The following is a 26,390-nucleotide window of genomic DNA, read 5'->3' as shown; positions in this document are numbered from 1 at the left end:
AACACAATAAACATGGAAGCCCATTATATCACTTTTATAGTCATTTTTCAGAGTATATGCGACCTTTAAGTGTGTAAGAGAAAGGTATTGTAAAATCATTTTTAATCTTATTTTTATTATTAATCCCCTTCTTTCTTTTAGAAAATGACATGACTGATTGTTCAAGTCTAATAAATGAAGTAATAATAGAAGCAGAGGCCTTCAGTGACATTGAGACACAGGCTGAAGTGATGGTGCAAGCGGTTATACTGGACCTGCAAGAAAGGCGCCCTATGACTGGCATTAAGCTTCTTCTGCAGGTTTGAATGCAAACAAAGAACAGTTGTTAATTTTTTTGTTTTTTTGCCAGGACAAAATAATCCTGAAATAGTTAATACCTCTTAGATAATGTGAATATAAACATACTTTTTCATTTTATCTGTGTCTTTATAAACAAACAATGACATTGGTTAAATTGGTTTATTTTATCTGTGTTTAAATAGGATATAATCAATTTACTTCAAGAAAAGCCATTTATTTCCCCTATGGCTTCTTTAACACTAGTGAAAAGTATGCTTCTGCTGGCAGACATATTGACAACACAAACAGATGAGGACACAGAGCATCACTCTTCTGCAATCGAACGATTATACTTGTTAATTCTGGCTCACAAATTTACTATTAAACAGGTGAGGATAGGTTGGTGATTTATGTTAGTTTCATGCAATTTGCAAACTCCTCATACTCTTCTCATTTGTGACATACTCCGGAAGCTATTTTAGCAACTATTAAATTGTTATGTCCCCAAACCTAGATGATCAAGAATGAAATGGACCACTCTGTCCTCTTAGAATTCCACCTGTGGAACTTGCTAACCTGAATAGTTTTACAGCCTGCATAACTGCAGTTCCCAATTGCCTTGTCTCCCCCTATGTCAGTGCTTGCAGTTTTGGCACATGAATTTATATTATTGTGAGACAGTCTCTCATTGGCTTCAAGTTCTTTTCTCAAATCTGACAGTAACAGCATTCCATTTCCAGAACTAAGATGTCAGAGGTTCTGTTTTTTGATGACTTTCTGGTGTGAGTGAATTTTTCTTCTGGAACCCTTATCCTGAGACTTGTAAACCAGATCATGAGCTCGTTGACCTTGTGTCTGTCCCATCTGGGATACAATTTGAAGTCCCAACTTAGAGGAACTTTCTTCTCAATGGAGAAGATGCTCGGTGTTAATTCAGCAGTTCAGGAATATTAAGCCCTTTTTCAGTGCTCTTTCATAAGACATAACAAAGTCAGTCAGTGGGGCTTTGGATCTGTGAGGGCAGACCCTTGTATACATTCAAAGGGCAGAATTGCAGCCTAGATGTATATAAAATGGATCATATGGATTGTATTGTTGTGTATAATTATCTTTGTAAAATAAATTTCTACTAGATTTTTGCCCTTGGAGAACCAATCGAACAGCACACAGAAGACCCTGCATTGACAAGTCCAGTGGTTCCTTTAAAAAATAATTACTTGCCAGCTATCAATTTACTGGCAAAAGTCAAAATGAGAATTGGTAAGAAAAATCAAATATATTGTTGCAGTAATGTGTCTGATGAATAGTTGAAAACTAATATCAGATTAACTGAAATAGTACCAGAGGTGTATGAATTACATCAATTTTTCATTAAGTAATGGTAAAAATGTAAGGAAAATTTTTCCTTCTGAAATCTTCAGTAGATGGGATACAGTCATTGCAAATACCAAAACAACTATACAGACAAGGTACAACTATTACAACAAGCATAAACATTTTAAAAATATGATTTTTACATAAACATTATAGTTTTATATAATGCATGTTACTATATTCCATATAATTTGCATTCACGTATCCATTTATTTTGCTTTTCAGAGTGTTATGTATATAGGGTGACTAGATGTCCCAATTTTATAGGGACAGTCCTGATTTTTTGGTCTTTTTCTTATATAAGCTCCTATTACCCCCCACTGCTGTCCCAATTTTTCACATTTGCTGTCTGGTCACCCTATATATATACCCTATATATATACAACGTGCAATGTGTAGTTTTAAATTAATAACTTTCATTCTTTCCAAGTAGAAGTTAACAATACCATGCTCAGTGCCACACACAGCATTTATTCTCTGAGAATTGCCCATATATATTCCAACTCCCTAATGAATGGATCCTCATGGGGAGTCATCTCAGAGAACAGTTGTTGTGGTAACTAAACATTTTTTTAAAAGAATAGGAGATAATCCGGGCCAATAGTCCTTCTCTCAATAAAATAAGTTATAATGTTTAATGCTGTGTATGAGCTGTTAATGAACAAATAAACTCTGCTCCATTTGTCCAGTGTAAAAAGCAGTGAATGATATTTTTTGGCAAATTACTTGGAAATGTACTGAATATTCTCAGAAAAAAAGCTTTAAACTCTGTTTGAGGTTTAAATTAAGTTAAATCATTACTGGACCTTTGTCAGTAAAAAGTCAAATTTTTAAAAAGTGAGGACATTCATAGCTAAAGTTACACAAACAATATGAACCTTGTCTGCATATTCCCTCCTGCCAATTGTCTTTTGATGTTGCCCACCACTGGTGTAGTATCTGAAGCATGGCTCACAAAGATGGCTATGATATAGTTAGAGTCCCACCAAATTCACAGTCCATTTTGGTCAATTTCACGGTTATAGGATTTTAAAAATTTCATGATTTCAGATATTTAAATCTGAAATTTCACAGTGTTGTAACTGTAGGGGTCCTGACTCAAAAGGGGGGTGTGAGGTAGTTGCAAGGTTATTTTAGGAGGGTTGCATTATTGCCACCCTTACTTTTGCATGGCTACTGATGGCAGTGCTGTCTTCAGAGCTGGGTAGCCAGAGAGTGGTGGCTTCTGGCCAAGAGCCCAGCTCTGAAGGCAGTACTGCTGCCAGCAGCAGCACAGAAGTAAGGATGGCATGGTATGGTATTGCCACCCTTACTTCTGTGCTGCTGCCGTCAGAGTTGGGTGGCTGGAGAGTGGTGGTTTCTGGCCAAGGGCCCAGGTCTGAAGGCAGCACAGAAGTACGGTGGCAATACTGTGACCCCCCCCTACAATAACCATGGGGTGAGGGAAAAGATGCAATGTCATGTTTCAAATGGTATTTGATCGTTCAGCTGCCCATATGTGATGTGGGACATTGTATGTAGATCTGACTCTACAGTATGTTAATTACAGTGTGAACTGGAACCAAGATCGTGTAACTTTAATAATGATGTAATCCCAGTAGCTCCAATTCTTTTCTTTCTCTTCATAAAAGTTGTATTCCCAAAGGTGCTTATACAAATGTTTAAAATATACAAAAATAAAGAGAAGAGTTCCAAATACAGTGACTTACCATCCATATAATTCCAGTTCACACAATATAAATCACCCAGGAAAATAATGACTCCATTTGGGCCGTTTTTACCCTTCAATCTAAACTTTTAGGAAAAGCCTAGGAGAATGGATAAGCTTTGCAGAGTTCCATGGAAAATTTCAAAGAAGCCTCTACATCTGAAGGGTGCAAAAGTTGCTTTGACATTTGGAGATTCCTGGCAGTGTTGGTTTTGTATAGAATCTGAAAGTTCAAGTGAAACTAAGGAATGATTCACTGCCAGTCCTTCCAAATGTCCTCGGCAAGGTCTGGTTCTTCTTTGAGTGCTTGCTCATATCGATTCCAATTAGGTGTGCGTGCGCCGCGTGCACGTTCGTCAGAAGATTTTTACCCTAGCAACACTCGGTGGGTCGGCTGGGTGCCCCCTAGAGTGGCACCGCCATGGCGCCGGATATATACCCCTGCCGACCCAACTGCCTCTCAGTTCCTTCTTATCGCCCGTGTCGGTCGTTGGAACAGTGGAGTGCGGTTTTACTGACCTCCACCTCCCTAGCTACACGTAGTTCTCTAGTATTTTGTTGTGTATATAGTTCAAACTTTTTATAGTTATAGTGTAGTTAACATTGTTCATAGTTAGTTTATAGTTAAGAGGGGTTCGGGGTTTAGCCCGTTCCCCGTACCCGGTGCTGGGGCCTCTGCCCGGTTCACAGGGTTTCAAACCATGCTCAGCCTGCCGCAAGCCAATGCCGACAGGAGATCCCCACGACTCCTGTCTTAAGTGCCTCAGGGAATCGCACCTGACAGATAAGTGTCGCATTTGCAAGGCCTTTAAGCCTAGAACAAAAAAGGAGCGGGACTCTAGGCTAAAATAGCTCCTCATGGAGGCGGCTCTTAACCCCCCATCATCGGCACCGAGCGCTGGACAATCGGCGGGCAGAAGCGCCTCCTTGGTACCAGACCGCCCCGGTACTGCCAAGACCTCTCAGCACCGGCTGTCACCGGCACTGAAGTTGACTAGACACTGCTCCCTCTCCCTGAGGTCAAGAAAGCCTAAGACTCCTGCTGCTTCCGTGCCACCTGCACCGCAGCCAGAGAGCTCGTCTAAGTCAGATCGCCAGGCACCGACACCTGCCGCGGCACTGACGACATCGGCACCATCGATTCCGGTCCCACAAGGGCCATCGAGTCCGGTGCCTGTCAGCTCCCCGGCACGACCCGTGGTTGAGCTTACTATTCCATCCATGCCGGAGACATTCTCAACGGCGCGGGACCTGATTGCAATGACAGAGTCAACTCTGCCTCATCCCCCGGCACCACCTGTGCGGGTAATTCAGTCTATCGGCAAGCCGGCCATGATACGACCATCCTCTGTTGGCACTCCAGAGCGGCACCGTTCCCGGTCATGGTCCCGCAGACGTTCTCGGTCCCGCCAGCGCTCCTGCTCCCGACGCCGCTCGCAGTCCCAGCACCTTTCCCCTCACCGGTACCGATCGCACTCGTAGTGTCATTCAGTATCCCGTTTGCCGGCCCGCCACTCTTGGCACCGCTCCAGCTCCCGGTACCACTCCAGGTACCGTGACTCCCGTAGCCACTCCCAACGCCGAGCCTCAAGATCTCGGTCGACCTCCCGGCATCGCTCCAGTCGCAGGTCCCGATCTCATTCCTGGTCCCCGATGCCGAGTGGCGCAAGGTCTGCTACAGACAGAGGCTCTGCCCAGGGCTTCTCAGCTCCTCCGTGGCCGTCCAGACACGCATCAGGGTCTTCCCACGCGGACAGCTCTTATGCGCAGGACCATGACTCTGATGTACCCACCAGAGTCTTCCAAGAGACCCAGGCTCAGGACCAAGGGCCCCAGCAGTGGTCATTCTGGACACACTGGGCTTACCACTAGGCCCAGGGCGTACCAGTAGTGCCGTTCCGCTCTGTTCCATCAGAGCACAGAGTGCCAGAGGCAATGGTCAGCTGTCCCCCTCCGACTGCTACGGAGGACACCCCAGTTCACCCACCAGACTCCCAGGTTCCACTGGAGCAGGAGCTTGCCCAAGAGCAAGAGGCCGCACAGGACCCGCTCGTCCCTGGCATCTCCTCTTCCTCTTCTCCAGATGAGGCGGTGGCAGGAACATCCTCCTCGGGCCCTCCTCCAATAGACCTGAGAGCCCATCAGGACCTCCTCAGGAGGGTAGCGCTCAATATGAACCTCCACGTGGAGGAGGTCCCAGAGGTAGAGGACCCAGTAGTGGACATACTGTTGGCGGATGCCCTCACTAGAGTGGCCTTACCGTTTATTAGAACCATCCAGTCCAATGCGGACACTATATGGCAGTCTCCAGCTTCTATCCCTCCTGCGGCCAGGGGAGTCGAGCGTAAATATATGGTGCCCTCTAAAGGGTATGAATACTTGTATATCCATCCTCCTCCCTGCTCACTGGTCGTCCAGTCTGTTAATGAGAGGGAACCCCATGGTCAGCAGGCGCCAGCCCCAAAATTGAAGGAGGCTAGGCGGATGGACTTACTCGGCCGCAAAGTTTACTCTGCAGGTGCCCTACAGCTCCGGGTGGCAAATCAACAAGCCCTGCTTAGCCGCTATAATTATAACACCTGGGCGTGTGTGGGTAAGTTTACGGAGCTTCTCCCTCAAGACTCCCGCCAAGAGTTCGCTGCCCTCTTGGAGGAAGGGAAAAAGGTGGCCACAACTTCCCTCCAGGCTTCATTGGACACCGCCGACTCAGCAGCCAGGACTCTGGCCTCGGGTGTTGCCATGAGGCGCATCTCATGGCTTCAGGCTTCAAGCCTCCCACCGGAGCTGCAGTATACCATCCAGGACTTGCCATTTGATGGTAAAGGCCTTTTTTCGGAAAAGACTGACCCCAAGCTGCAAAGGACTCAACCAATTTATGATAAAGTTGAAGTTCCGCATGGTATCCCTGGGGACCATTATCCCATCCTTGAATCCTGGAGACTGGTATGCTGCCCTCGATATGAAGGACGCGTACTTTCACATCGCCATTTTTCCTCCGCACAGGAAATTCCTTCGCTTCGTAGCCAACCGTCAGCACTTCCAGTTTACGGTACTGCCGTTTGGCCTTTCTACAGCCCCAAAGGTATTTACAAAGTGTATGGCCATAGTCGCCGCCTACCTCTGCCGTCGTCAGATACACGTTTTTCCATATCTGGACGATTTGCTCATCTGAGGGCCCTCCGAGACACTAGTCACTCAGCATGTGGGCATCGTCAAGGACCTATTCATCTGCCTAGGCCTGATGATCAATGTGGAAAAATCCACTCTGGTTCCCACGCAGAGGTTAGAATTCATAGGAGCTATCCTGGACTCCAATCTAGCCAGAGCCTGCTTGCCACAACCATGCTTTCAGGCGATGGCAACAATCATCCGAGGTCTACAGAATTTCCCAACGACCTCGGCTCGCACTTGTCTCGGTCTCCTGGGTCATATGGCTGCCTTCACGTTTGTAACCAAATATGCCAGGCTCTGCCTCCGCCCTCTCCAAGTTTGGCTCAACTCGGTATACCGCCCGGGCAGGGACCCAATAGACACGATAGTCATAATTCCCCCGAGCACCCTAGGCTCCCTGGACTGGTGGCTAACTCCCTCCTTGGTGTGTGCAGGGCTGCCGTTCCATCCGCCCCAGCCCTTAATGTCCCTGATGACGGACGCGTCATCTCTCGACTGGGGTGCTCACCTCGGACACATTCGTACTCAAGGCCTCTGGTCACCTCAGGAGCTGACATTACACATAAATGTCTGAGAACTGAGAGCAGTCCACCTGGCATGCCAGGCGTTCCAACATCACTTACAGGGCCATTGTGTCTCAGTGTTTACAGACAACACAACGGCCATGTACTACATAAACAAACAGGGAGGGACATGATACTCCCCCCTTTGTCAGGAGGCCATCCAACTCTGGGACTTTTGCATAGCCCACTCGATAGACCTGGTAGCGTCCTTTCTCCCGGGGGTTCGGAACACTCTGGCAGATCGGCTCAGCAGGTCCTTCCTGTCTCACGAATGGTCCATCCGCCCAGACGTGATTCATTCTGTTTTCCAGAACTGGGGATTTCCCCACGTACACCTGTTCGCTTCCCGCGCGAATAGGAAATGCCAGATGTTTTGCTCCTTCCAAGGTCTCTCCCCCGGATCGATCTCAGACGCTTTCCTGATGCCGTGGAAGGGCCAGCTCCTTTATGCCTTCCCACCGTTCCCGCAGGTTCACAGGGTCCTGCTAAAACTCTGCAAGGACAGAGCACGCCTAATCATGATCGCTCCAGCGTTCCCCAGGCAGCACTGGTTCACCACATTGCTCGACCTCTCGATAGCCGACCCAATTACCCTGCCACTCCACCCAGACCTCATAACTCAGGACCACGGCAGACTTCGCCACCTGGACCTGCAGGCCTTTCACCTCACGGCGTGGCTGCTGCGTGGCTAAACCAGTCAGAGTTGCATTGCTCTGCATCAGTACGACAAGTTCTCCTGGGTAGCAGAAAACCTTCCACCCCGTCAACGTATCTGGCCAAGTGGAAGCGTTTCTCCTGCTGGTGCGAAACGCATAATCTTACTCCCACTGAGGTCTCGATCCCCTCTATTTTGGACTACCTCTGGTCTCTCAAACAGCAGGGCCTAGCAGTATCATCACTGAGGGTACACCTGGCAGCCATCTCTACCTTCCACCCAAGGGAAGGTGGCCGTTCCGTGTTTTCACACCCTATTGTTTCGAGGTTCCTCAAGGGCTTGGAGCGCTTATACCCCCAAGTACGCCGCCCAGCCCCGACCTGAGACCTCAACCTGGTCTTAACCAGACTTATGTCTCCCCCATTCGAGCCGTTAGCAACCTGCTCGCTACTCTACCTGTCTTGGAAGACAGCTTTCCTTGTAGCCATTACATCGGCCAGACGAGTCTCCGAGCTTAGAGCTCTTACGGTAGACCCGGCGTACACTGTGTTCCACAAAGACAAGGTGCAGTTGCGACCACACCCGGCATTCCTCCCTAAGGTGGTTTCAGCCTTTCATGTTAACCAGGACATCTTTCTCCCGGTCTTCTTCCCGAAGCCACACTCAACGCGACGGGAGCAGCAATTGCACTCCCCGGACGTCCGTAGAGCGCTCGCTTTTTATATCGAGCGGACAAAATCCTTTCGGAAAACACCCCAACTCTTTGTCGTGATAGCAGACCAAATGAAAGGCCTACCTGTTTCCTCTCAGAGGATCTCATCTTCGGTGACGGCGTGCATCTGCACTTGCTATGATTTGGCTCATATTCCTCCAAGCCACATCACCGCGCATTCTACCAGGGCTCAGGCTTCATCTGCCGCCTTCCTGGCTCATGTACCTATCCAGGAGATATGTCGCGCAGCTACCTGGTCTTCGGTCCACACCTTTACCTCACATTATGCTCTTGTTCAACAGTCCAGAGATGATGCAGCCTTTGGCTCAGCAGTTTTACATTCTGCAACATCTCACTCCGACCCCACCGCCTAGGTAAGGCTTGGGAATCACCTAATTGGAATTGATATGAGCAAGCACTCGAAGAAAAAAAGATGGTTACTCACCTTTGTAACTGTTGTTCTTTGAGATGTGTTGCTCATATCCATTCCAAACCCGCCCTCCTTCCCCACTGTCGGAGTAACCAGCAAGAAGGAACTGAGGGGCGGTTGGGTCGGCAGGGGTATATATCCGGCGCCATGGTGGTACCCACTCCAGGGGGCACCCAGCCGACCCACCGAGTGTTGCTAGGGTAAAAATCTTCTGACGAATGTGCACGCAGCGCGCGCACACCTAATTGGAATGGATATGAGCAACACATCTCGAAGAACAACAGTTACAAAGGTGAGTAACCGTCTTTTCCTGTGGCCCACGTGAACCGAGCCACGCAGGATGGTTTGTTTACATCATATTGTGTTGAAACATCTTCACGATCTCTCGGCTCCGTAGTACAACACTGAAAATATTTGCACCATTTCGATTTTTGGAGTTTAGTACTGTAAAATAATTCTCGTTGCCAGGAAGTTATTTCCTTTTTACAGTATTTTTGTTTTTTGATAATTTACCAAAGCCTGCCTAAAATGTTTTCTTTTCAGCACATGCATTAGCACAAGAAGTAGCTTCCACATCTAAAAGAGAGAACCCATTAGAATGGTTACCTGCTCTCAGTCACTTAGAAACAGCATTGGACCTTTGTAGAACATCCGCAACCAGAGAATTAGATTTGGAAGCGGAAATTCTTTTTCAGAAAGGTAAGCAAAATCTTGGTTGTGTGACATGACTATCTTTTCAACATATTCTTATACCTGCAGGATGCCTTAAAAGGGATACATGTTCCTGACATTTCCCACATTGACAGACTGACTAAAAATATCTCTACTGCATTAATTATACTTGAATATATTTAACAAGAGTACAGTATATAATGACATTTCAGAAATACAAGAGGAGTTTCATAGACTCATAGAACTGGAAGGGACCTCAAGATGTCTTCTAGTCCAGTCCCCTGCACTAAGGCAGGATTAAATATTATCTAGACAATCCCTGACAGGTGTTTGTCTAACCTGTTATTAAAAACCTTAAAATATGGAGATTCTACAACCTTTCTGGGCAATATATTCCAGTGCTTAAGTACCATGACAGGAAGTTTTTCCTGATGTCCAACCTAAACTTCCTTTGCTGCAATTTAAGCCCATTGTTTCTTGTCCTGTCCTCAAAGGTTAACAAGAACAATTTTTCTCCCTCCTTCTTGTAACAACCTTTTATGTACTTGAAAACTCTTATCATATCCCCCCTCGGCTTTCTCTTTTCCAGACTAAACAAATCCAGTTTTTTCAATCTTTCCTCATTGGTCATATTTCCTAAGCCTTTAATCACTTTTGTTGCTCTTTACTTTCTCCAATTTGTCCATATCTTTCTTGAAATGTGGCACCCAGAACTGGACACAATATTTCAGTTGAGGCTTTATCAGTGAAGTGGAAGAATTACTTCTGGTGTCTTGCTTGCAACACTCCTGTTAATACATCCCAGAATGATGTTTGCTTTTTTTTTTTGCAACAGTGTTATACTGTTCACTCATATGTAGTTTCTGATCCACTATGAGCCCCAGATCTCTTATCACAGTACTTCTTCCTAAGCAGTCATTTCTCATTTTGTATGTGTGCGATTGATTGTTCCTTCCTAATCGGAGTACTTCTCATTTGTCCTTATTGAATTTCATCCTATTTACTTCTGACTATTCTCCATTTTGCCCAGATTGTTTTGAATTTTAATCCTATCCTCCAAACAATTTGCAATTCCTCCCAGCTTGGTGTTGTCCGCAAACTTTATACGCATTCTCTCTATGCCATTATCTAAATAGCAGCAAAGAGTCCTGTGGCACATTATAGACTAACAGACATATTGGAGCATGAGCTTTCGTGGGTGAATACCCACTTCGTCGGATGCACTCTTTGCCGCTTTTACAGATCCAGAGTAACACGGCTACCCCTCTGATATTATCTAAATAGTTGATGAAGATATTGAACAGAACTGGACCCAGGACCAATCCCTTCGAGACCCTACTCAATATGCCCTTCTAGCTTGACTGTGAACTATTGATAACTATTCTCTAGAAATGGTTTTGCAACCAGTTATTCACCCACTTTATAGTAGCTCCATCTAGGTTGTATTTCCCTAGTTTGTTTATGAGAAAGTTATGTGAGACAATGTCAAAAGCCTTACTAAAGTCAAGATATATCACATCTACTGCTTCGCCTCTATCCACAAGGCTTGTTACCCTGTCACAGAAACCTATTAAGTTGGCTTGACACATTTGTTTTTGACAGATCCATGCTGATTATTACTTATCACCTTATTATCTTCTAGGTGTTTGCAAATTGATCTCTTAATTGTTTGCTCCATTATCTTTCCACATACTGAAGTTAAGCTGACAGGTCTGTAATTCCCTGGATTGTCCTTATTTCCCTTTTTATAGATTGGCACTATATTTGCCATTTTTGCAGTCCTCTGGAATCTCTCCTATCTTCCATGATTTTTTGAAGATAATCGTTTGTTCACCTATCTAGTTTATCAGAGACTAAGGGGAACAATCAAGAAGGGTAAAGATATTGCAGAGATGCTAAATGACTTCTTTGCATCAGTCTACAGTAAAGAAAATAAGAGGATTGTGACAAATTTCAAAATGCTATGGAATTAAATAACAGTGTCCTATTAAATTCATTGCAGTAGGGTTCAAAGTCATATATATTGGAAAGAGCAATCTGAAATATTGACATGCATTATTGGATTCTAATGACATCTAGGTGTCACTGTCTTTCCAAAGTTGATTACTGTAACTATTCAACATATTTCAATACAGGGTAATACTTCAGTTCGGAATAACTTGTCATACTGATATCATACATTATATTTAAAAGCAAACTGAAAAAAAAAACTGAATACGTGCCCATTACTTGCTTATCAGCAGGAGAAAAGGAAAGGCAACGTGTTATCTGCGTTTCCTGCAGGAAAAAGCAATTTGGGTCTTGCAGAGAAAAGAATAAAATCATGCAAAACTGCTTTGTGTTTCTTTCTTAGGTAAGGTAGAGCGCCAGATTATTGAAGCAGGTAACAATAAGTCACCACGAGCTGCTGAAACCCTGTTGGAAGCCATAAAAGTGAGCCAGCGAAATGATCAAAACTTTGGGTAAGGAACTGTGAATATAAGTTTTCAAAATACTTTCTCACTTTAGGTACATGCCACTATGTAGTGTTTGTCTTTATTCTGGGACTTTGTGTGAGGCTTCTTTTATAAAGGACAGGCTTCTTTCCCTCTTTGTGGAGAGATTTTGTCTATTCCAAGATAAAAGAAATATTGATATAGTTTCTTATGTAATGTAAATGTTGCTGGGGTTTAAATATACATTTCCATACACACTGAAATAACCAACACATAAGTATTACGTTAGATAAAAGTTAGAGCTTTCAGTTCTGTTTTGGAACATGTACCCTCTGTTTCAGCTCCAGGAACAAAAAGTGCTAAGTTTAAGTTGATGGTTTTATTTCATTTTAAAAAACATGAATTGCAGTCCACATCCAAAGGATAGAAAACTAGCAACTGTAGCAGGCAGTGCAGCTGGCCACTCAGCAACAACAGCAGGACTAGTGACTCGACAGTGAATGTTAGAAGTCAACCAACATCAATATGAGCAGCAACAGGAAGAGCAGAGGAAGAATGGGGTGGCCAGGAGCTTCTCCTGAAATGGCTGAAGGAGGGGTCCAGTGCCAGTGTCAGAACTGACTGAGGCTGCATGAACCAACTCAGACCTCAGACTGGCCAAATCAGGCCCAGATGGTGACTTTGCAGACTATTTGATTACAATAGAGAGAGTAACAGTGGCAGCAGAGTGGATATGAACATCTAGGGGGAGCTCAGGCCACCTACCAAGGTCTCAGTGAGGATGCCTGACATCATAGCATAGTAAAGACTATTGTCTTGAGCTATCACCATCGCTCCTGATCTGAACCCTATTATTGCCCAAGGGATCTTCCTCAAGCACCTGGAAGCCCAATCCAGAGCTTGGAAGTCCTAAAGAACTTTCCAGACCATGACTTCAAGAGCAGCTTGGCCTGAATATGTGGAAAAGAGCAGCTGTATGAGGGATCCCAGGGGGAGTAGGTGAGGAGTAGGTGCCTGTAGCCTGGTATGCTAAAAGAGCTAGCAGACAGAAACAATTGAAAGGACAGATGGAGCTGGAGAAGGGCAAATGTGCCTTGGAACAGAAATGAGAACAGTGTTCCTTGGTGTTAGTTACCAGCAAAAAGCAGGCAATAGACTGGAAGGATCTAGAGGCCTGAATCGATTCAGGCAGTGAGGACCAGGATGAGCGTCTCTGGGATACTGGACATCAAGACTGTTAGTTTCTATTCCTGACTCAGGGAGCAGATTGTGGTCTCCTGATTACATACAGTACAGCCAAATATAGCAATGCCTCTGATTGGGTTCTCTGTGGGAACAAAACTGGGGTCCTCTGCATGTAAAAACATGATCCTCTACCACTTGAGCCAAAGAATCAGAACTCTGAGCACAGAAGCAGCAGCAGAGTCATAAACCTTTATATGTGGCTTACCTTCTAGAGCAAGGGCAGGCAAACATTTTGGCCTCAGGGCTGCATCGGGTTTCCAAAATTGTCTGAAGGGCCGGTTAGCTAAGGCTGTGCCTCCCCAAACAGCCAGACATGGCCCGGCTCTGCCCCCTATGCGACTCCTCCTGCTTCTCGCTCCCTGACGGCCCCCACCCCGGGACCCTGCCCCATCCAACCACCCCTTCTCCTTGTCCCCTGACTGCCCCCAGAACCCCCACCCTTGACTGCCCCCTGCCACCCCATTCAACCCCTCCTCTCATTCCTGACTGCCCCCACCCAGGACCCCAACCCACCTGTCCCATCCAACCACCCCGTCTCCCTTACCGCCCCCAGAACTCCTGCCCTGACTGCCCCCCACCGTCCCATCCAACCCCCTCTCATTCCTGACCGCTCCCCTGAGACCCTGCCCCCATTCAACCCCCAGTTTCCCGGTCTCTGACAGCCCCAACCCCTATCCACACCCCCGCCCCCAGACCACCACCCCGAACTCCCCTGGCTTCTATCCAACCCCCCTTGCTCCCTGCCCCCTTAGTGCACTGCTTGGAGCACCGGTGGCTGGCGGCGCTACAGCTGCGCCACCCAGAGCACCAGGACAGGCAGCCGCGCCGCCCGGCTGGAGCCAGCCATGCCACCGTGCAGCACAGAGCACCGGGTCAGGCTGGGATCTGCAGCTGCGCTGCCCCAGGAGCTCGCCACCCTGCTGCCCAGAGCATTGCGCCGGCGTCGGAGTGAGCTGAGGCTGCGGGGGAGAGGGAACAGCGGGGGAGGGGCTGGGGGTGAGCCTCCCAGGGCAGGAACTCAGGGCCAGGCAGGAGGGTCCTGCAGGCTGGATGTGGCCCATGGGCCGTAGTTTGCACACCTCTGTTCTAGATGGTGACACAGTGCCATACTCTGTTAGTGTAGGTTTCACAAGCATCTAATGTGCCATGTTCCTTCTGAAAGAATGTGTGGTGAAGTAGACGAGACATAGTTCTGTATTAGAGACCTGGGTTCTGTTCTGGATTGTACCTGAAGTGACCTTGTGCAAGCTCTTAGTTATCTTATCTGTGAAACTGGTTAATGAGAGGTATTCCCCACAATGTAAAATGGTGGCTCAGAATAAGAGCTGTGATGTTCACAGAATTATTGACAACAGTTTTGAAGAGCTGGGTCTAGAACTCATGATCTTTAGTTTGGTTGTTTAGTGCACCTTTCCTTAGTCTACACCGCAATGTGTTGGAATGTCTCTCTCTCTCTCGTTTTGCTTCACAAGAATCATGTCCCTGCTGGAACTTATCACAATGAATCTGTGAATTGGCAACAGTTCAGCATGTGACTGTGTTTGGAAAGAGGACTGCATAGTCAGGAGACTGTTTCACATAGGAAGAGTCCTGAGTGGCAGGAGGACCTGGAGAGAGCCAAATAGGAAGCCTGGAAAAATTACAGAGACCTACAGGGAGCAGCAATATTAAGGAATCTCTCCAACCATAGAGTCTTGGCCCACGATTATAAGGATATGTAGGAAATGGCCTAGAGACAAAGTGAAGAGGATACCTTGCTTGAAAGTTCAGGGTCTCAGGGTCAGATCTGAGTTGAGGGAGGGATTATGTTTCCCTGTACCTCAGCTGAGCCCTGTGCGGGGCTTAAGAGGCTATTTTGCTTTGTCTGGGCATGTTTTGTTTATTCCTGGAAGAGGAAGGACCTTTGTATAGGTTTGGCTGGAGAGCTATACCCCAAATCAACCATCCACAAGAGAGAAAAACTGAGGCAGTGGACATGTGACCTAACATTGAAGCATTAGACTGTGCTTATAGGAACATATACACATTGTGTACATAGAACCAGATCAGTTTGACAAAAACAGCTTTTGTTTACCAAGTGCTTGTTTGCATGTTACACACAATACGTTTTGCATGTTCCTAAATAGTTATGCCATTTGTTAGGTTTTCTTGCTTGGTATGGTATGCCTTTCTTACTTGAAGTCTTTATATCAGGACTGGATATTTTTCTAAACGATCTGCTATTGCTCAAATAGAAGTTATGGGCTGGATATAGGAATCACTGGAGTTCTACACCCTGTATTATGCAAAAGTTCAGACTGAATAATCATAATAGTCCCTTCTGGCCTTAAAATCAATGCATCTGTGTGTTCATTTTTGCAGGATGATAAGGAAATCCTACCTGGAGATAGCACTGTTATATTTCCATTTGGCTACATATAAGGAAGAGGCTTCACAAACTGTTAAGATAGAGGCATCCAAAACAAAGGTACATCCTCCTTTTTTTAGATCATAACCTCCTCAGAGAATGGACCATGTCTTCTTTTAGCATATTGTAGACACTACCACAATATATATTACAAATAAATAATACTAACATAAAATACAGCAGTAGGATTCTAATTTGGTTTATCCTATTTTTTGCAATGTTAATGTATGTAAAAATGGTTTAAAATAAACAGGAAAACATTGAGGTCAGAAGAATAACCCCAAAATTGTGGCTTAGTTTCAGATTCTGTACTAGTGAATTTGTGGTTCTCAGTATCATTATAAACTGAACTTCAAACATTTTTCAGACTGTCGTTACTCAGTATATTGTTATTTGTGGAGTGTTTTACAACTGGAGATGAGGGGCAACACTGCAGACACAAAAGAGTAGTGTACTGCAAGGTACAGTTACAAGCACTAGACCATCAGGGAAATACAGGTCAATAGGTAAGGAAAAAAGAGGTAGTACAAAGGTGTCGCTTAAAACTCAAGACAATGTTTACTGACAAAAATGGAAAAAGCTGTATACAAGAACTATGTGAAAGAGAGGGAGCATGATGTGCCTTCAAAAATACAAAATTATAGTGGAGACCCATTTATATAATTTGGGTGGTTTTAAAAATACATCTGTGACTTCTCACAAATGTTACTGATTTCTGTAATTTAACTACCATGACTCCTCCAGGACCTGCTCCCACCAACTATGTATTTCCATGACAAACCTACCAACCTAATTATGAATTGTTGCTAAATTTTAGCCTACCCCTAAAGAACACTTGGCTTCTACTGAGAGAATACCCCATGTAACTGAAGTGTACAGAGCACAGGCCTGGATTGCAGTCAGAGCAGCTACACAGGTTGGTGTGATATTTGGGGGAGATTTTTTGTGCTTGATTCTATCTTTGGGTATGACTACACAGCAAAAAAAAATCGTGTGGCAGTGAGTCTCAGACCCTGGGTCAGTTGACTCAGGCTCTGTGATAAATGAAGAGGGGTGAGTAGCTCCCTTTTATGGACACCCAGCCAACCAGTAGCTATAAAATCCCTCTTAGTAGCTGATCTCTAGTTGCTCTACCAATAAAGGGTTAAAAAGTCTCACTGCTATGCATAGGTAAAAGGAAGTGAGTGGGCACCTGTTCAAAAGAGCCAATGGGAAGACTAGTACTTTTAAAAATTGAAACAAAATTGTCTGTCTGTGGTTGTTCTCCCGAAGAGAAGGAACAGAGCAACTATGCTGTAAGAAGCTTGGGCCAGGTAGGAAAAATCCTCAGTGTCATACCTAGAAACTACTCATTTGAAACCCCAGATATGTAAGTAGATCAGGAAATGTCTAGGAGATGCAATTAGGTTTATGTCTGGATTCCTCTGTGCTAACCCCAGGTGCTTTTTGTTTTGCTTGTAACCTTTAAGCTGGACCTCAAGAAAGCTATTCTTGATGCTTAATCCTTGTAGCTGTTTTTTTTTATAAATCTAGCAAATGCCTAAGTTCCCAGATGTATTTTCTTTCTTTTTTTTATTAATAATATTTACCTTTTTTTTAAGAACAGAATTGAATTTGTGTGTCTTGAGAGGTTTGTGCACATGTTGTTTAATTAGCTGGTGATAACAGCTGATTTCTTTTTTTTCTTTCTTTCTCAGCTCTTCCCTGGGGGAGGTTTGGGGGTGGGTGGAAAGGGCTTGAGGGTACCCCACAGGGAGGAATTCCCACGTGCGCCTTCCTGGGTTCTCAAAGGGGTTCTGCACTTGGGTGGTGGCAGCATCTACCCATCCAAGGTCAGAGAGAAACTGTAACCTTGGGAGTTTAATACAAGCCTGGAGTGGCCAGTATTAATTTTAGAATCCTTGTGGGCCCCCATCTTCTGCACTTGAAGTGCCAGAGTGGGGAATCAGCCTTGACAGGCTTGCATTGCTGGACTAAAAATAGCAGTGTAGGTGTTCGGACTCAGGCTAGAGCCTGGACTCTGAGGCCCACCCCGTTGCCAGGTTTCAAAGCTTGGACTCCAGCCTGAGCCCAAACATCTACACTGCTATAGCCTCACAGCTCAAATCCAGTGAGCCCAAGTCAGTTGACAGGAGCTCTGAGACTCGCTGCCTCAGGGTTTTTTTTGCTGTGTAAACATACCCTATATTCTACTCCTACCAGCTGTGAAGACAACACAAGGCAGGAGGGACAAGAATTAAAAATCATTGGGACTTCTGCCAGGCATGTTATTTGGAATACTTAAAATTAAAAGCATTGCTCATACAGCGTTCATCTCTCCTGGCCATGTCTGACACAGGTTGCTTTTACTTTGATACAATGCACATCTAGGAATTAAAGACCTTATATGTAGGCATACACATTTGACATGTGGGCAGACATCAGTGGCATCCAGGTGAGGATGTCTGATTTGAAATCACTTGTGTAATAATTAAGTTGTCAACAGTAATTATCTATTTAAGTGAGATATGTATTGTATGTCAGAGAGAAATGGAAGATTTCCCCAGTCACCTCTCATGTTGGATGCTTAATTTTTTGTAGTCTGTTTTCTAGTCTCAATATATGTATACATATTGCAGTGACCTGATTCTGACTAAATTAAATGTTAATTTTAGGTCAGTGAAGCTATGCTTGCTTCTCAGCTATTAATTGGAAAGAAGGGTGTTAAAGGCCACCAAGTGAAAGCCAGAACAGAACAGAACATCCCAGAATTTGCTTCTATGGACCTTCTTGCTTCATACAAAGATTTTTTGTCTGGTATTATTTTATATCTAACAATTGTAGAACATTTAATAATCAATGGAAAATATCCATCACATGTAATATAACAGTGAATTTAATATGTAAATTCACTATTATATTACAAAGTCAGATCATCTTGTTTGCCTTGGTATTAGGTTCAATCACTTGTGTTTTTTTGGCAGTAAAGAAACATGAAAGCTTTCTTATTAGTTTTTCATGCTTGCAATACATTTTATTTGTAATACATGTAAGATAAAGACAAAATCCTTCCTGGCCTTGCAAAGAAGTACAAGCAGGGCCGGCTCCAGGCACCAGCTTAGCAAGCAGGTGCTTGGGGCTGCCACTCCGAAGAGGGGCGGCAGGTCCAGCTATTCGGCGGCAATTCGGCGGAGGGTCCCTCACTCCTGGTCGGAGCAAAGGACCTCCTGCTGAATTGCCGCAGTTTGCGATCGTGGCTTTGGGGGGGGGAGGGGGGGCTGCTTGGGGCGGCAAAACCCCTGGAGCCGGCCTTGAGTACAAGACTTAAAGAAGAGGGAACATCTGCCACTTCCCCAGTATGCCCTTACAGGAGCAGGGCAAATTACACTCCTAATGGTTATAGTGCCAGCTAATTCACTTGCCAGCACTTCATATCACCAAGGGAGCATGGCCAACTGTTATTAGGGCTGCAGATTAGTCATGGCATTTTTTATAAAAAATCCTAGAGCACAAATGGTAAATTCAGTAAAAGTCATGGGTGACTGCATTTATTGTGACTGCTCCCTGATTTTTTTTATTTAAAAAAAAATACCTTCCTCCTTGCCCCACCCCACCTGCAGTAGCCCCAGCACTGCAACCCTAATCCCACTCTGTGAGGAAAGGAGAGGGAACTAGAGAAGAAGCCTGCCTCGCACTCACCCTGGGCAGTGGCAGCTCCTGCAGTGCCTGTCCTGCAGGACTGTGCCTGGTGCCCCATGCTCAGTCTGCAGCAGAGGCTCCTGCAGCTGCTGTTCCACAGGGTTGGGCCCAGTGCCCCACTCCAGCTGTTGCGTTACTGCTCATGTTTGACCACCCCATATCTCCCCCATTATGATGGAGGGGCATGTGAGCCAAACCTGAGAGGTGCTGTGACCCCACATGCTAGGTCATAATGCAACTTAATGAAGTTTGGCCCACCTATCCTCCCCCCATGATTCAGGGATCAATGTGCCTGGTGAATGCAGAGCAGGCTCACTTCCAGTCTCCTCATATCTCCTCACTGGACTGAGGTAGGTTCACTCTCCAGCTCCTACCTCCCACTGCTCCCTGGGCCTCCGCTATGCACTGAGCCAGTGACCCAGCCTTTGGGAAAGTCACACGGACAGGCAGAAAAGTCACAGGCAGACAGAAAAATCACAGTGACAAACCTGCAGCCCTAAATATAATCTATTATATCCTATTAATCAACAACTATCCAACACTATCTTTCCAGTCCAGTAAATAAAAAAAATATATTCAGTAGATTTTATGTAAGACCCAGCCAAAAATAATGTTTTGTGATCTTGCATTGGTTGATTCATAACAAACCCTGTTCCTAGAGCTACACAGAGATCAGTCTCATAGTAAAAGTAAACAAAAAAGATTTCCTTAAAAATCAAGCTCCATTTGAGAAACAAGTTAAAAATTATCCATGTTTACTGAATAATAAAAGATAAAATTAACAAAGGGAGATTTTTCTCCAATTTCTAAAATTATTCTGCAAACAATGGAGCTCATTAAAATGATGAAATGGCAGTTTTTATTTAAGAAATAATTTCAGTGAAATAAAGTGTTGCTGTGGAACAATGATTTTGAAATGCTATGTAAATACCAAGGCAAAACAGAAATGTTTATATTTTTGAAACAGAAAACCTTGATGCTGTGATAACATTCTGTTCCAATGACTTAATTTCAGTTATTCCAAATTACTACTGTAAATGGAATTATTTTGTCTGATACATGTTGGTGAAGTGGAGCAATGACTGCTTACTACACCACTGTTAAATAGATGTGTTGTGATTGGTTTATAAAAACAGATGGGTTGTGTGCTACAGCCTTCCATTAATTTAATTGTCTGGCATGAGTTCCATTTGCTGACAATTGCTTATCATTTTTCTTTTAGCAAATGTTGCAGGTGTTTGTCCTGGTTGTTTTGAGAGGGAATACAAAGGAGAATGGAGGATGTAGAAAGGAAGTAATAAGCCATAATATGAAAAGGAGAATTGAAATGAAAATGAGCAACACAGCATGTAAAATATTAGATTTAGAGGCACTAATGAGGGAAATTGTTAAAATTTCACTTATATACAGTGTGGGCATTTTACATTCTGTTTTTACAATTAACAATGAAATGATCTTTAACAATGAAAATGGAGGGCTTACTTATTTTTCTATATGCACACATAATTAGCATACACTGTTGTTTGGGAGATTGTCACTGGGAATTAATGCCAAAGGTTTTTTTTGAATGGTTGTAAGAGACAGACAAGAATGTAGAGGTAGATTTTGTAGGCTTTGAAAACAGCAAGGAATTGGAAAAGAGACTGAATCAGGCATAGTTCAAATAGTGCTACCAGGCCTGCAGATGCAAGGATTCCCTGTGTTGTGTGCTGAAATAGAAGTGTTAATACTCACTACCCCATCTCTACTGTTGCATTGTGCGGATTACATTCTCTTTTGTGCTGAGAGCTTTGTGCTAACAATAGCTTCTTTAAAGATAGCATCTGTGCATGATTCTCACTTCTGGATCTTAGTTCCTTAGCTCAAGACTGGCAAAACTGTTGAAACTTCCCTAGCTCTTAGAGTTTTTCTTACCCTGGAGGGCAGCAGTAGCAGGGTAGAGTGTAGGCCTCACTGATCATTCTGCTCCACTCCCTGCTGAGTATAGATTGTGCCCTCTGAACTTTACAGTCAGTTATTTCCTTTTTGAAGTTGGCAAAGGAATTTCATGCAGGAGACTGCCTCACCAGCCATCACTTCTAAGGGTTGAAATAACAAAAAAGGAGCTTGGTCTTGCAAGTATTCTGGGAGAAGGATGCCCAACTGGTTTCACGGAGTTCAGTATTCAGTGCACTTGCAAAATCAGGATCAAGTTCTATAAGGAGGGTCAGAGACTCATACATTGTACAAGTAACCTGGCCTTTAAATGGTTTCATTAAAAGAAAGAAAGAAGATTGGCCAATGTGCTTTTTGAGTTTGTCATGGATTAAGTAAAACAAGAGATCTTAAACAAAAGATCAAAAATCAGAAATAACTGGAACAGAGTGATTTTTATTATAATGGTCTTATTAGGTTGGGTTTAGAACCTACTGCACAGTGAAAATGAAAAGTCAAAGTCTGATCCTGCAGTGGATTGCACATGCTGTACCCAGATCAAACCCTATTGAGATCAGTAGTGTTCTACACCCACCTAGCAGTCTGCCTGTGCACTATCAATGGGAAGATCAGAGACACTAAAGGCAAAAGCCAAAACATGGAAATGTGGAATGGCCTAATATGACATAATGGAAGAATCATATCGAAAACTATATGCACTCTGGAGCTAATTCACATCTGTTAGGCACAGCCCAGAGTAAGAGAAGTCACACTGTCTTATGGAGCCCAGAGAGGAGTCATTGCTTTCAGGAGTTTTCTAGCTCAAGGACAGTGTACCTACTGCCTACCCCCCATCCTTTATTGGGTACAGCCTGCTCCCCAGGCTGGTGCAGAAAAGGGTGGGAATATATTCCTCCTCCTCCTTCCCAAACTGTTTGTGTCTTCAGTCTCCATGTCCTCGGGACTGTGCTCCCCTGAGCACAGGAACTGCAGTTTTGCCTGCCCCTCATGTGGGCCACACAAAGAGGTTGAAGGTGCTATGTGCCTCTCCTCCTGCCTCCCACCCCAGCTTGAATTCACATAAGGACCAGGCAGAATCTGGCTCCTGATGTTAAAATATTGAATGTTAAAAACATTTTCTCCTGACTGGTAAACAAATACGAAAGCAGGCTGGAAAGGGCTTTATAGTCACTTCCCTTGTATAGCCACATTGCTGGGGTCACAAATGGCATTTCAGCTGCAGATGATAAAGTTCAGCGCAAGACTCAGAAATAGCATTGAAAATAAAATTCCCTTTTGGTGTGCATTTTAGTTTCCTTCTGCTGTGAAGTACACCTTAGCTTTTAAACTTGCAAATTGGGAGGTTGAATAAAATGGGTGCGAGTTAGATTTAATTGTTTTTGCATTTGCAGATGGATATGAGGTTCGCTATAAAAACCTTATGGCCTCTTCTATCAAAAATGAAGAAATCATACAAAGTGAAAAGGACCAAATAGAAAGTGAAGGAACAGAATATAATATCTCCAAGGACATCCAGAGGAAACAAACTATAACATGGGTCCATTTAATCCGCTACCATAATTACTTAATAAGACATAACATGAGCCCTCTCTTTGGTATGAACTGTCAATTTTACTTTTTTTTTCTTGATGCCAGGGGAATTAGGGGAATTATTCTCTGAGACTAACTCCAAAGTACCTGATACTGAGCCTGATTCTGAGCTCTTTTGCACTGTGTAAATCAGGAGAAACGTCACTGAAGTCAATGGGGTTATGCTAGTGTAAAACCACTGTAAATGAATGTAGACTCAGACTACCAAATTATGTCTCTTTTGCATCACTAAATGGGTCTCTTGAAATTGATTTCTCATTTTTATTTCAGTAAGCTATTTCATTTTCAAACTGTTTGTTTTTAATTATGGAGGCCTAAGTAAATATTCGATTGTCAAGGTGATAGTGAGAGTTGCACTTAAAAACATTACATCCCAAGCTCCAGGGGTGGTTTTGTTCCGCCTCAGCTGTTGTCTCAGGGTAAGCCCTAACTGAGCTCCTGGGGGAGATGGATTCTTCCTTCCACTGAGCAACTCTTAAAATAATCACCTCAGAAAGTGTTTCTTTCTGCAAGCACCAACTGGGAGGTGGGTGCTCTAGTCTGTCACAGAATTGTATGGATTCTTAAGCTACTTTCGTTATGTTTGTTCAGCTACAGACAGCCCTGGTCCATAACTGTGGCTTCAAAGGTGCTACAACAATTCAAATAAACAATAACAATTGAGAACCATCAGTTTAGGAATTCTGCAAAAAAAAATTTACAGATTCATTGCTGAATTTATTTAAATTTATTATATGTTTTGGATTTATAAATGCCAGGCAGTCATAGAAAGTCTATATTTCTAATTAGCAAATGGTAAATTAATGAAGATTTTCTCTTTCCAAAGCTGTCTCCAAATCAACACCTGGATCATTTTCTATGGAAGATGCACTGTTCACTTCTGTTTTTGATACAGGAATTGTTCTACGTTTAGCAGAAATGCATTTTTTCCTTAAAAAACATCTGTATATTTATTCAACATGTTGTCTTGAAGATTTTCCAAAACAGCTGCAGTTTTTAGAAAAACCAGGTGCTAGTCTGGCTGCTGTTCCTGTAAAGGTATGTTTTAAAAATTATTTCCCTGTCACGCTTGCATGACATGCCTTGCACTCATCATTCAAGGAGAGCTTCGTGGACTCTCCAAATATTCTGTTTCTTACCAGCTTTTCTACAAGGGTGAAATTCACACCAGTGCACAGGGCTAGCACAAAGCCCATGCAACACTTAAGTCCTACTCAAGATTTATTTTAAGGAATTAATTTTTGCACCGGCTTTTGTGCTGATCCTCTGCACAGGAGTGAATTACATCCAATGTACATTGTGTCTATAGCATGAAAAATAGTAGCAATTAAACAATGTTATTTTAAATGAAAATTTTCATAAAAAGCTAAAGAAAATGTCAGTGTTATTTGATAGAAGACCAATACTTTTGCCTTATCCCTTGGTCAAATCCCCATGCATCACACCAAAAATACCACATATTCAGATTGTAAAAACCTTCTATCCTGTCAGAATTGTATGTTTTGTATATATTCTATGTGTTACATACAATATTATGAAACATTTTCTTCAAAAATTAATTCTATTTATTTGTCTAAAGAGGACACTGCAGAGGTGTTTAGCTCCAGATTTAACTTATTTTTAAAGGTGTGTTACAATTGTAAATATGCTTATTAGACCAGCTGAGTTGGTAGTTTTAGAGTCAGTCCATTCAGGACTGAAAGGTGGCAAACAAACATGGCAATTAGTCCACTCCAGATCTCACAGTCATAGAGTTTAAGGTCAGAAGTGACCATCAGATCATCTACTCTGATCTCCTGCATATCAGAGGCCATCAACACAAACCCAGCACCCATACACTAAATCCAAAGTATTACAGTCCACAGGAGCCTAAACCATTATGTGAAACAGGCAGAGCATGGGAGGGACTGACGTATACCAATGCCCAAGGTCCTTGCAATGGAAGAGAATTGATAAGTGAAATATACACAGATTATCTCAGTGGGTGAGCTGCGCAACATGCTGCAGAGAAAGGAGAAAAAAAAAACCAAAGTCACTGCCAGTCTAATCTAGGGGAAAATTCCTTCCCAACTCCACGTACAGTGATCAGTTAGACTCTGAGCATGTGAGCAAGAATCAGCCAGCCAAGCATCTGAGAGAGAGAATGCTCAATGCCTCTTTGGAGCCCTGGCCCGCCCATCAGTATCCCATCTCACATGACTATCTCTGATGCTTTAGAGGAAGTAGACCAAACAAAACCATCCAAGAATACATTGCGGGGGTGAGAGGTGTCCTTTCTTGAACCCTACAGGAGGCCAGCAGAAGCCCTGAAACATAAACTTTTAAGAACATAATATATGAATTGGAAGAGACCCCCCCCACCATCACAAATAACCCCATCATACAATCCCACTCATACATTTGTCCATCTCTTTCTTAAAACTAATCTAGTTTTTTCTCCCCACAACTCCTATTGTGAGGATATTCCAGAACCTCACTCCTTTGATGATTAGTAACTTTCTGATTTCCAGTCTGAATTTGTTTATGGCCAGTTTATATCAATTTGGTCTTGTGTCAACATTGTCCTGTAGCTTAAATAGCCCTCCCCGGTGTTTATTCCCCACCCCCACCCCCTGATGAGAGCAATCATATACTCTCTCTAAGCCTTCTTTTTTCTAGTTTAAATAAGCCAAGCTCTTCCAGGAGAAACAAAAATAGGTCTTGAACTAGGTTCCATGATTGCAAAAGAAACTTTAATAAAATAAGGGAATTAGGGAAGTTGACTGAACTGAAGAACTCAAGCATCTGAATATGAAGAAACTTGAAATTACTGTAAGTCAAAGTTGCAGAAACTATCTGAAGCCTGCATCCAAAGCAAGGGGAAGAAACTCGTAGGGAAGTGTTGCAGACCAAACTGGATGAACAAGCATCTCAACAGATTGTTAAGAGAAAACAGAACGCCTACAAGGAATGGACGAAGGGATGGATCAGCAAGGAAAGCTAACTCTTGGAGATCAGAAAGTGTGGGATAAAGTGAGAACTACCAAAAGCTAAGCAGAACTGGACATTGCAAAGGAAATTAAAACCAATAGTACAAGGTTCTGTAGCTATATAAATAAAAAGAAAACAAGTAAAGAAGTGGGACCACTAAACACTGAGGATGGGGTGGAGATTAAAGATAATTTAGGTATCGGTCAACACCTAAACAAATACTTTGCCTTGATTTTTAATAAGGGGCAATGGCAGGGTGTCTGATGGGAGCAAGAGTGCAGAAGTAGAAATTACCACATCCAAGGTGAAAGCTGAAGCAAAACCCGAACAACTTAATGGGACAAAATCAGGGGGCCCAGATAATCTCCATCCAAGAATATTAAAGGCACTGGCACATGACATTGTAAGACCAAGAGCAAGGATTTTTAATGAATCCATAAACTTGGGGAACATATCCCAGGATTGGAGAATTGCAAATATAATACCTATATTTAAGAAAGGGGGGGAAAAGGTGATCTGGAAAATGATAGGCCTGCTAGTTTGACCTCAGTTGTATGCAAGGTCTT

General features: G+C 43.7%; 1 protein-coding gene across 13 annotated transcripts in view; it reads left to right on the top strand.

The window, feature by feature from the left end:
- The window catches only part of CFAP54 (cilia and flagella associated protein 54), a 223,036-nt gene that overhangs the window by 159,681 nt on the left and 36,965 nt on the right, over window positions 1-26,390 (top strand). For 11 of the 13 annotated variants that reach the window (XR_005592555.1, XR_005592556.1, XM_039519521.1 and 8 more), the window contains 10 exons: window positions 142-299; window positions 483-668; window positions 1,413-1,539; window positions 9,436-9,591; window positions 11,918-12,026; window positions 15,606-15,711; window positions 16,469-16,567; window positions 18,306-18,447; window positions 22,656-22,859; window positions 23,681-23,892. Coding sequence is in view for 11 of the 13 variants with exons in the window: in XM_039519521.1 (XP_039375455.1) it covers window positions 142-299; window positions 483-668; window positions 1,413-1,539; window positions 9,436-9,591; window positions 11,918-12,026; window positions 15,606-15,711; window positions 16,469-16,567; window positions 18,306-18,447; window positions 22,656-22,859; window positions 23,681-23,892 (1,499 nt within the window). In the remaining 2 variants the exon portion in view is untranslated. Of the gene's footprint in view, window positions 1-141; window positions 300-482; window positions 669-1,412; window positions 1,540-9,435; window positions 9,592-11,917; window positions 12,027-15,605; window positions 15,712-16,468; window positions 16,568-18,305; window positions 18,448-20,551; window positions 20,656-22,655; window positions 22,860-23,680; window positions 23,893-26,390 lie in introns of those variants that run through there. The other 2 variants (XM_039519524.1, XM_039519528.1) reach the window with 2 other exon arrangements.

This window comes from Mauremys reevesii, linkage group 1 (assembly GCF_016161935.1).
Source record: "Mauremys reevesii isolate NIE-2019 linkage group 1, ASM1616193v1, whole genome shotgun sequence".
NCBI lineage: Eukaryota > Metazoa > Chordata > Testudines > Geoemydidae > Mauremys > Mauremys reevesii.
This window is presented reverse-complemented; position numbering and strand designations above follow the sequence as displayed.